This window comes from Rousettus aegyptiacus, unplaced genomic scaffold (genome assembly GCF_014176215.1).
Source record: "Rousettus aegyptiacus isolate mRouAeg1 unplaced genomic scaffold, mRouAeg1.p scaffold_m13_p_6, whole genome shotgun sequence".
Classification (NCBI taxonomy): Eukaryota; Metazoa; Chordata; class Mammalia; order Chiroptera; family Pteropodidae; genus Rousettus; species Rousettus aegyptiacus.
The window spans coordinates 115,062,578-115,073,172 of record NW_023416309.1 but is presented as its reverse complement, the minus strand read 5'-3'; the positions used below and the strand labels follow the sequence as shown (position 1 = coordinate 115,073,172).

Below are 10,595 nucleotides of genomic sequence, written 5' to 3'. Positions count from 1 at the left end.
CCCCTGTGTGTTTGCTTCGGGTGCCGTTGAAGTGGGGCCCGCCTGGCACTGAGCCAGCGGGAAGGGGTCCCCACACCTGGGCGGACAGCCCCGTTCACTGACAGATGGGACAGTGCCTCGGGGAGCCACAGCCCCCACTTGAGAAGCAGCATCAGCGCTCGTGACTCCCACCTGTGGAGAAGGTTCCAGGGGGGTCGGCTCTGGGGTGTAGACGGGAAGGGGCGGGGTAGGGGGGCCGGCAAGGGCCAAGACGCCAGCCAGGGGGACCCTGGCCACAAACTCAGCCCCAGTCACACCTAGCAAGTGCTCTGAGCTGGGAAGGCCACGTGTGGCAGCCGGGGTCACTCCCCAAACTGAGTGTGATCCGGGGACACAGCAGTCAGGCAGACCCAGGAGACACAGCGTGCTGAGGCCAGGCGTGGGAGAATCCAGCAGCCTAGACTCAGATTTCAGGCCCGAGGCCCCTGGCCGCTAGCTATGGGAAAGGAGAGTCTTCATCTGGAGTTTCTGGAGAAGGGGGATGGGGGAGGGGGAGGGACAGTTTCTGGAGGAGGGAGATGGGGAAAGGAGGGGGCGGGTGAGGATGTGGAGTTTGGGGGCGCCAGGGCAGAAGCAGAGGTGCCTCCCCTAGCCCCAGGTCAGACCCCAGGCCCTCCCCAACTGGGCGAGGCAGGACCTCGGCCCAGGGCAGCGGCCAGCGCAGAGGCCACGTCCCGGCCACGTCCCGGCAGCCTCCCATTTCTCGGCAGTTCACGCTGACACATAGTTTCGGGGTGAGACACAGGCTCTGGACTTTCAATCACGAGCAGGTGCCTTTGAACACAAGGACAAAGGGTGGCCCGACGCCCTGGGTTGGCGGGGGAGTTCCCAGCTCACCCCTGTCCTACAGGCGCCGTGTGACCCAGGCCGCGCCCATCGAGCCCCTGTCACTCGGCTCTAAGACAGGAGCAAGAGAACTCAGTGAGGAGTCAGAGGGGCCACCTTGGGGACCGAGGAGGATGCACAGGGAGGGAGCACAGGGAGGGGGCTGCAGCACCGGCCCACCCACCGCTGGGGCCACCTCCCTGATCTGACCCTGCCCACCACCCTGCCCACCGGGCCTTGGGCTCCGTCCAGCCTTCAGGCATGCCCTGGGCAGCTCTGGGGCCATTGGGTCCCCGGTGCACTGGCCACTGGAGAAGGCAGGAGTCTCGAGCTCCTGGCGGTCAGCCACTGGCAGCCCGGCTTCCTGCTCAGAGTCATCTGTCTGGAATTCCAGTGGAAAAGCCTGTTCCTGACCACGATGCTGCAGCTCCTGGGTCCCCGGGTTGGTGGTTGGGGGGCTGCAGCCACCTACCTTTCCCCTACAGGGAATGGGCTCCCTCCTCCACTGGCTGAGCTCCCTCCCTTATCACATCTGATGTGGGGTGAGGGAGGAGCGTGGGATGAGCTCCCAGTGCTTTCTGCAGGGGATGGGGGGCCCCAGCGTCTTGCCCCGCAAGGCCAGTCTTCCAGGTGACCAGGTGTGCACTGCTGTGGAATCCAGTAAGGGTTCAGGTCTCTGCAGACCAGCTCAGCCACCCTCCCTGGCAGGGCCACCTCCCCCAACACAAGCACTGGCACTGTCACGGCCCCACAAGGGCTCCCTTTGCTGAGGACAGCGGGCAGGTAAACAGTGGCGTCTGCTGGCTGCGGGTGCCGCTCACTTCCCTGAGAACGGGTTCCTGGACGGGCGATGAACAAAGGAGTCTGGGAGTGGAGTGCGTGCCTCCTGGTTGATAAGTAACAGACACGAAGGGCAGCAGCTGTGGGTGTGCAGCCCAGTGACATAGTGACACGCATTCCGGTGGCCTCGGCAGCACGCGGGCTCTGCCTCCCCGCTGGGGACCCCCGGGCCGGGGTGTTAGACTCACACAGGCCTCTCTCCTGGGGGCCGGAGGCCAGGAGTGCCTGGCCAAGCCGGGGGGGCGGGTCGGGTCATGTGTCCCCTGCGGGGCGCAGCCGCCAGACCTGGTGAGGCCGCCAGCCTGTGGAGCAGGGAGGTTCCTGCGCCTGGCGAACTGTCACCCGCCCAGGCGTCCGTGCACCCAGATGCACACCCACCTCCTGGGGGGCAAGACCTCTGACTCAGCCTGGATTCCTGGCATCTGGCTCTTCCTCGCCTTCCGCCAACCCCTCCGCCACCTCCAGGAGACGGGACAAAGCCGGAGAGGGCAGCGGTTCCTTGGCTGAGGGACACCGTTCACTCCCCTCCCGGTGCGAGCTGCCAGCACCAGCCAGCTCCCCATCCGGACGTGGCTTTGCTTGGGGACCCCCGGTGGTGCACTTCGCATGTGCTGGCTGCCTCGTTCTGGTCCCCAGCTGGCATGTGGCCGAGCCCAGGCTGCCCGGGACAGCGGGTCCAGCCTCAGAGGACGCGCGGACACCTGGGAGGGGTCTTTGTCTCTCTGTGGCTGTCGCCGTTTTTCTAGGTGAACTGCAAGAGTTGCTTTGGTCTCCCCCAAAAATGCGTGGCCCTGGAACACAGACCCCCTCCAAGACGGGGGTGCAGGGGGGGTGGGTCCATGTACCCCAAATTAAAGTGATCATTGAAATGGTCCCGGGAGCAGCCCAGAGCACCCTGTGATGGATAGCAGAGTGGGGGCCCGCGGCAGTGGTCAGGCGGCTGGAGCCCAGTGCTTCCTGGACACCAAACAAGCCGTGGCCGAGCCTCCAAGTCGGCTTCTTCGTCTTCGGGCCTGGCTGGTGGGCCTTTCAGTGCCGAGGGGCCTCACCCAGTGGCCTGGCTTCCCCCGCTCCAGCTGCTTGTCCCCCAGACAGCAGCTGACCGCTGACCACCGACCACCACTGCCCAGGAGGCCGGGGCTGGGCCCAGACGGCAGGTTAGCTCCTGACACCCAGTGCTGTGGCCACTCCTCCTGTCCCCCCTTTCTACAGCCCCCACAGCCCCTCTGCCCGGGAGGGAGGGCACCCTGGGTGAGGCCCCCAGGCTTGTGGGAGGGGGTACAGGGTCAGAGCCTCCCTGGGGACAGGGGCACAGGGAGAACGGCCAGTGTCTTCCTGGGCCCAGAGGCCAGGGTTGGGGGCTGCTCAGAGGTTTTCAGGGGATCCACAGAACCAGGGTGATCCATACAGATGGCGTCCCTTTTTCTTGAGGGGCCCTGCTGCCCGCTCCTCTCCCTAGTAGGTGTGACCAGTTGGGGAAGCCACAGGGTCCTGAAGCAGAGCTGGAAGGAGGAGGCCTGGTTGGCTTCGTCGGAGCCCTGCACGTTGACGTGTTTGTGTTTATGTGTCCGCGTGCTTCCACGTCTGCATGCACACGTGTTTACTTGTGTTTACACGTGTCTTACGTGTCGGCGTATCCGCATGTGTCGGTGTGTGTGTCTTAATCTCCAGACTCTCCCGGGGACCCGCAAGCTCACCCCCCAACTTGCTCTCCCCGCCCAAGGCTGCGCCTCTCCCCCACCCCCATGGGTCAGGGCTGCCCTGTCCGGTCCCACCCCCAGAAGCCCCATGGCTCCCCTGCTGCCCCTCCCTGACCCCCGACCCTGGAAGCAGGGGCCTGCTAGCCGAACCTCCCCTCCTGTGAGTAGCCTCACCCCGCCCTCCCCGAAGTCTGTCCAAGCCCTAACAGTGGCCTCACATAAAAGCCACCTCCTCCTGCTCCCACACCTGCCCCCCGCCATCCCCTCTGCTTGCTGCCAGCTCCTTCCCCAGGTGGCAGGGCCAGCCAGGCGTGGGCTCTATGTAGGCAGGGCCCAGTGACCCTGGCACCCCCAGGAGGCCCAGTGCAGATGCTGCACGCAGGAGGCACTAGCCGAAGCCACAGGGCTGGGAGGGAGAGGCAGGTGAGCTGCCACCGGACTGGACAGCTTCTTGCTCCTGGTCTCAGTGGGGGTGCCCTGCTTGACGCCCTGGAATGACCCGCCACCCCCCCCCAGCTGTCCTCTCCTCCCTTCCTAAACTCTGCGGTGATCATTCCGGGCCTCACCACGCGGGCTGGCTCAGGCCAGACAGCATGCGCCCGTCTGCCAGACCAGCCACCAGCTAAGGCCTCAAAGGGAGACGGGCGCCCTCCGCACGTGCTGGGGAGACATCCGGGGGGGCCCCCTCACCGCTCCGCTTCCACGGCTGAGGCAGAACCTGGGTACAGCTCTGCGTTTATTGTTTCCGGCGGGGAGGGCCGGGGAGTGGTACCAGGCCTCGCACCAGCCAGCAGGTGGGGTTTGCTCGCAGGCGCTGTGTCCCCAGGGGTCGCGGCAGCGAGGACGCGCTCGCCACAGCTGGTGAAGCCGATTCTGGGCCTCAGCCGCGCAGACCCTCCCAGGGGGACCGGGGACCTCTGGGCGGTGTGAGGAAGTCGGCTGGGCTGACGGAGCTGAAATGAGCAAGGGGAAGGAAGGAACAGCAGGGAACGAACCTTCTGGAAGAGGACCGAGGAATCAGGGCTGGGCTCCCGGGAGGGACCTAGCCTTGGGGCCCCTCCCCCGGGGCCAGGCCTCCCAGCGCCGCCTAGAGGCCCGGACGCTCGGGCGCAGACCCCCCAGGGGCCTCCCGCGACAGGCGGGCGGGCTCGGGGGCCTGCTGGCTGCCGGACAGCGAGCGGCCGGAGTCGCGGGTGCCGCGGGCGCGGGCACAGCCCCGCGGGGGGGCGGGCGCGCGCGAGGGGCCCCTGGCGCGGCCGCGGGGCGCGCGCCGGCGGAACTCGCGGTGGCTCTTGGTGAGCAGCGTGTAGAGGAACGGGTTGGCGCAGCTGTTGCCGTAGGTGAGACAGGCGGTCAGGTAGTTGACCAGGCGCGCGGTGCGGGGCGACAGCGGCGGGACCCCGCGGTGCTGGGCCAGCAGCTGCCACAGCCAGAAGGGCAGGAAGCAGGCCCAGAAGAGCAGCACGACGCCCAGGATGAGGTAGAGCACCCTGGGGTCCGGCAGCCGCCGCGTGCGCGGGAAGGAGGCGCGCTGGGACCGCCAGTAGGCCCGGGCCAGCCGCGCGTAAAGCAGCCCGATGACCAGGCCGGGGCCCACGATGCTGGTGCCGAAGAGCAGCGTCAGGTAGGCGCGGTGGGCGCTCTGGCCCCAGGCCGGCAGGCAGAGGCTCTTGTGGCCCCTGCGGACCAGCCGGATGGCCAGCATCATGGGCAGCGCCAGCAGCAGCGCCAGCAGCCACGTGCCCAGCGCCAGCGCCTTGCGGTAGCCCTTGGGGCGCTGCACGGCGTCCAGCGGCCGCAGCACCGCGGCGTAGCGCTCGCTGCTCATGACGGTCAGGGTGAAGATGCTGGCGTGCATGGTCAGGAAGTCCAGGCTGAAGAGCACGCGGCAGCCCACGTCCCCGAAGTGCCACTGCTGGGTGACGTAGGTGGCCACGATGAAGGGGATGCTGAGCAGGTACAGCAGGTCGGCCAGCGCCAGGTTGATGACGTAGACGTGCATGGAGGCCGCCGCGCGCAGGGGGCGGCACATCACCACCAGCGTGTACGCGTTGCCGGCCACGCCCACTGCGCCCATGGCCAGGAGCACCGCCCCGATGGCGCCCGTGGCCACCATGTCCTCCAGGGCGCCGGGCTCCGTCGAGCTGGCCCACGAGCTGTTGAGGGATGCGTTAGGGCCTCCGGGCGGCTCGGGCAAGGGGTTGCCGGTGGTAGCCAGTGTGGGGACCCTGCTCGTCAGCTCCGGGCTCAGGGCCATCTCTGCCGCCTCACACTGGGACGGGGGTGGGGACGTGCTGCGTCTGTGCACGGGGTGGGGGCATCTGTGGGCAGCTAGCTTGTCCTGCAGGAGAAGATGCCCGTTAAAAGTATGGATCAGGCACCCCCTCCCATTCCCAGGAGCCCAAGTGAAGGCGGCTCGCACCGGGTGGGGGAGGGGCTGCAGAGGGACAGGGCTCACCTTAGCGACTCTCTGTTTGGGATTTTACCACTCTGCCTCACTTCCCAGTCATCCTGGGGGACCGGGGAACCACATGCCCCAGCAGCACCTCACCCTGGGCCTCAAAGCAGGCCCAGAGGCCTCTGGGACTGACCGCACACTTCTGAAATTCGGTGCACAGCAGGGCGGCCCCTGGAGACGGGTCAGCCGTGAATGGAGCAGGGAGTCCTCCCCAGACCTCACCCTCTCATCTGTGAATGAGCAGGGGCCCTCGCTTACCCAGGGTCTTTCTCCCAATTTATTTCTCCTGCATGTTGTAAATATACAGTCTGCTCAGACCGCAACAATAGTATCTGCTGACTTTCAGAGTTCAGCGGGAAAAGGCATATATATGACAAAGAGGGATGAGCCCGCCATCTCCACGCAGCCACGTGGGGAAAATGAGCCTTGATCCGGGCCTCCCAGCCGCACAGCGACTCAGGATGGGCTGTGGGCCCGCATACAGCCGGCCAAGCCATTCATCAACTGAGCTTCTGGAAGAAACAGGAGACTGTCTGCGGGACCCTGGGCGGGCAAAGATTCCTCAAAAAGCACTTGCAATAAAAGAGAAGGCTATCAAGTGCGCTTCGTTAAAATCAGGCAGAGAAGTAGTACGGAAATGTGTGAAAGAACGACCCAGCAACAAAGGCTAACGACGCATTTGGGGGGCGGGGCGAGGAAGGAGGGATGAGATTTGAACAGGAACTTCTCAAGAGAGGATACCCAAAGGCCAAGAAGCATGAGAAAGGACGCTCATCGTCAGTCATCAGGCACGTGGCGGAAAGCGGCGTGCCTGCAGGACGGCGGGGTGATAGGCAGACACCCCGTGGGGGACTCCGGGGGACCGGACCAGTTCCCCGCGGGCGGGAACGCCACTCGCGCAGCCGCTTTGGGAGCCCACCTGGCTCCGGGCGCTGAGCTGAATGCGCGGCCCTCGCGCCGCGGGGCGCCTCGGGCCTGCACCCAGCAGACGCGGGTGCGCACGGCCGCAGAGGCTGCGGCGTCCGTGCTCCTGAGCGCCCGGCCGGAAGCAGCGCCGCGTCCTCACACCTCGCACGGAGCGCGGCTGCGCGGCGGCGACCTGCCCGCCGAAGCGCCCGCTCCGACGAAGCTGAGACATTCGCGGCGTGGAGGAAACGCGCGCGCTGTGCGCCCAGAAAAGCGGACCGGAGGACACACCCCGCTCCCCTTTACGGCAAGTTCGGGGGAGGCCGAATCGCCCGATGGTGGCTCCCTTCGGGGCGTCGACTGTAGGGGGGCGCAGGAGAGCCACCGGGGGTGCAGATGTGCTGTGTCCTGATGGGGGCTTACACTGGCTTGGACACACGTAAGAAGTGTCGGAGTTGCACACCTCTAAGACCTCCGCGAGGATTATCCTCGCGAGAAAAAAAGGCCTAGGACGTGGGAACACCCGAGCGGGCAGGGCAGACCGCGGGGTCGCCCCGGCTGCGCCGCATCTGGGAACTGCGCCGGCTGCAGCTGCCCCGCACGTCCAGCGCGCCCAGCGCGCCCAGCGCTGGCGATCACGACAGGCTCAGGACCGTCGCAGCCGGCGCGATCCGGGCCCTCCGCGCGGAAGGGGACCCGGGCAGGCCCAGGGTGCAGAGGCGACGCCCCAAGCGCCTGTCCGGGGGCTCCTGCGCCGCATCGGTCAGCGAGGGGACCCGTCCTGACGGCCGGGATCCCCAGCTCGGCGGGAGGCGGCCCCGTGTCTCCGGCCGCAGCAAGTCACGCGGCTGCTGGGGGACGCACCTCGGAGCCCCCGGGACGAAGCGAGGTCCCGCCGAGCCCGCGGCGTGCGCCTGTCGCCCCACGGTCCTCGTCGCCCCTCGCCACAGCGCTTCGCTCGCACCCGCCTCCGCGAGCTCTGTCCTGGGCACCCCACCCCCCGTGCCCATCGACACCTCACACTCCAGAGCTCGGCGCGCTCACCTCGGTCACCAGGAGGCAGGTCCGTCCGCGAAGCCCGCGCCCGTCCCCGAGCGCTCCGCCCCGGCCGCCGAGCGAGCAGGGGGCGTCGGCGGGGGTCGCAGGAGCGGGCGACGCTGGGGAGCCCGCCCGCCGTTCCCGCCCGGACAGCCGCTCTCCGCTCCCGGCCCCAGTCGCCCCAACACCTGCCCGGCCGCCAGCTGGGAATGCGCCGCGGCCCCGCGCGGTGCCCGGATATTAATAACCCCGGGCGGGGGCGCCAGGGGGAGGCGGGGGCGCGGCGCAGAGGGTGGCACCGGGGAGGGGCCCTGGATCAAGGGGGATACGACGCTGGAGGGGCGGAAGGAGGGTGGGGACGGCGCGGGCGCAGTGCCGGTCACGGGCGAGGAGGTGCCCGGGGCGGGGAGTCCCCAGCGGGGGTCCGAGCCGTGCTCCCTGGGTGAGACCTGCCCGTGGCGCCATGGGGCGGAGCCACCTGTAACCCGCTGCCCCGGCCTCTCCTCGCCTCCCTCCTAAGTGGGGTGCTTTCGGGGGAAGTACCAGCGAGGGGCGAGAGACGGGGGCGAGGGGCGAGAGGCGGGGGCGGGGGCAGAGACCGGGCTCCGCCAGTGGCACTGAGCACATTCGCGTTGTTGCGCAACCACCACCACCATCCACGTCCAAAACCTCGTCCTCCCAAACAGAAACGCTGACCCGGTCAAACGCTGACTCCCCATCCCACTCCCCCCAGCCCCCGGCGACCACCATCCCTTTCGTCCCTGTGAATCTGACCCCTCTAGGGACCTCGCATGAGTAGAATCACAAGATTTGTCCCCTACTGGCTGGCTTATTTCACTCCGGACCACGTCCTAAAGGGCCACCGCGCCGCCTCTCCCCGTCCTTTTGAAGGCTGCGGCCTGCTCCTCCGTGCGCCCCCGCCTGCTGCAGGTCGGGCGGTGGCTTCCACCTCCCCGGCTGTGCCTGGTGCCCAGTTTCCCGGATATTCCTCCCTTTATGAAACACCCTCGCCATCCTTATTGTCCAGTCTTTTTCAGGCTACTGAAAACTTCCACAGAAAGGGGCTGGCTGCTTGGACAGAGTTGGGGGCTGGACAGGAATGCCTGGAGCTGCTGCTATCCTCCCGGATTGTCAGGGAGCCCCGCCCCGAAACCTGCTGCACTCCTTGCAAAAGAACTTGCCCACCTGTGATTCGCCTCATGGACCATTAAGTCATAAATCATAAAGCCCCTACTTCTACAAATGTGGCTTTAAAAATTTGCTCTGTGCCTAAGGGGTTCATTATGGTTTGGAATAACTTTTTTTTTCTACGAGAATTCGCGTCCAGCTGAGTCACTAAATTCCAGAGAAATGCGGTTCCAGAGACAGAATCGGCTCCAAAGGATTCTTTCCAGGTGCCCACCCAGTGGGACCACAGACATGCCCAAGGGGCATGTCCTGTCCCTGCCCGGCACCCATAGCCATGCCCGCGAGAGGTACAGGGAGGAGGCAGGACTGGGGTGGGGAGCACACTGCCATCGCCCCTCCCGACTCGGAGTCCAGGCCGCGCTGCCCAGGGAGCTCGGAGCCAAGACCGCCCGTTGGAGGAGGCAGTGCTGGGCAGGAAGGGCCAGCCGGACCAGCCCCACCCAGAGCTCCGCCGCCCGAGGAGGCAGCCTGGGACCCTGCCCGGGCATGAGCTCCCCGCACAGCCCACAGCTGAGGACACCTGCCCCGGAGCGGGGGAGGGGGGGTGCGTGTGCCTGGTGCCTCCCCAGGGCAGTCAGCAGCTAGTTGTACTTTTCCAGGACACACTTCCCCTGGTGCTGCTGCCAATGTGATTCCTCGCTTTCAATTTCAGAAAGGATCCTTTCCCCAGGCCTGATCCCAACACCCCCAGATCTGAGCTCCAGCTGCAGAGAAGGTGACCTCAATCACGCTCGTTAGACCACGCACAGGTGTCCGGCTGAGGGCAGCCCTGTTAATGATGGAGAAAAGCCAACATCTGGGCAACTCCGATGATTGTGGAGCGGGCGCCGGGCAAATCCGTGCTGCATTCAGGGTGCTTAGACTTTAGAGGAGTGCCTGGGGTCCAGACACCGCTGCCCCTCTGGTCCCAGCGGGGCCACTGAGGCGGGGTGACCCGCAGAGAAGGGCTCTGATTCGGGATCCGTGCAACCCCATGTTCTGAGCGGAGAGGCTGGGTGCAGAGCCCCGGGGAGCCCTTCCGGGGTCTGGATGAGGGGGGAGACCCTCGAGGCTCATGTTCTCTGCTGCAGGCCGTACAACCAAGGCCACGTGCCCCTACTGCGTCCGTGGGGTCTAACTCGGGCTGTCCGCAGGACGGTGTGGGGCTCCTCTCCCTGCAGCAGGGCGTCCTGTTCCTCCTGCATCCCTAGGAAACAAGATCAGAGCTGTCGCCTCCTCCACGGGCCCACTGGCCTCACCCATGGGAACAGCATGGGTGCCTCAGCTCTGAAGGTAACGGCGGGGCCTCTGTAGTGGCCCAAATCCAAGAGGTGTGGTCCTTGCTCCTCCGGGTTTCTTCTGGGGACTTTCTTCGCCATCACCATCCTCACTGCCACCACCACCGCCATCATTATCACCACCCTGAACGCCATCGCCATCATCACCACCAACACCAAAACCACCAGCACCACCACCATCACCATCACCACCATCGTCACCACCATTGTCACCATCATCATTCACAGATAATCTTTAACATTGCTTGGGACCCCTGAGGGAGGGGAACATCCCTCCGCAGGAACCTGCCAGGCCGACGTGGTGTGACGTGGTGCGGCTTTGGC

General features: G+C 66.3%; 1 protein-coding gene across 2 annotated transcripts; it reads right to left on the bottom strand.

The window, feature by feature from the left end:
• Positions 1 to 4,122: 4,122 nt before the first annotated feature.
• On the bottom strand, positions 4,123 to 8,817 carry UTS2R (urotensin 2 receptor). Of its 2 annotated transcripts, none has more exons than XM_036222719.1 (2): positions 8,628 to 8,817; positions 4,123 to 5,745 (listed from the first exon to the last, which is right to left on the bottom strand). In XM_036222719.1, exon 2 carries the CDS (start codon positions 5,659 to 5,661, stop codon positions 4,492 to 4,494), a length of 1,170 nt encoding a protein of 389 aa, XP_036078612.1. In that variant the 5' UTR covers positions 5,662 to 5,745; positions 8,628 to 8,817; the 3' UTR covers positions 4,123 to 4,491. The 2 variants fall into 2 exon arrangements, with proteins under 2 accessions (XP_036078612.1, XP_036078611.1); XM_036222718.1 differs by lacking the exon at positions 8,628 to 8,817 and adding an exon at positions 7,813 to 8,213.
• Between the last annotated feature and the right edge of the window lie 1,778 nt (positions 8,818 to 10,595).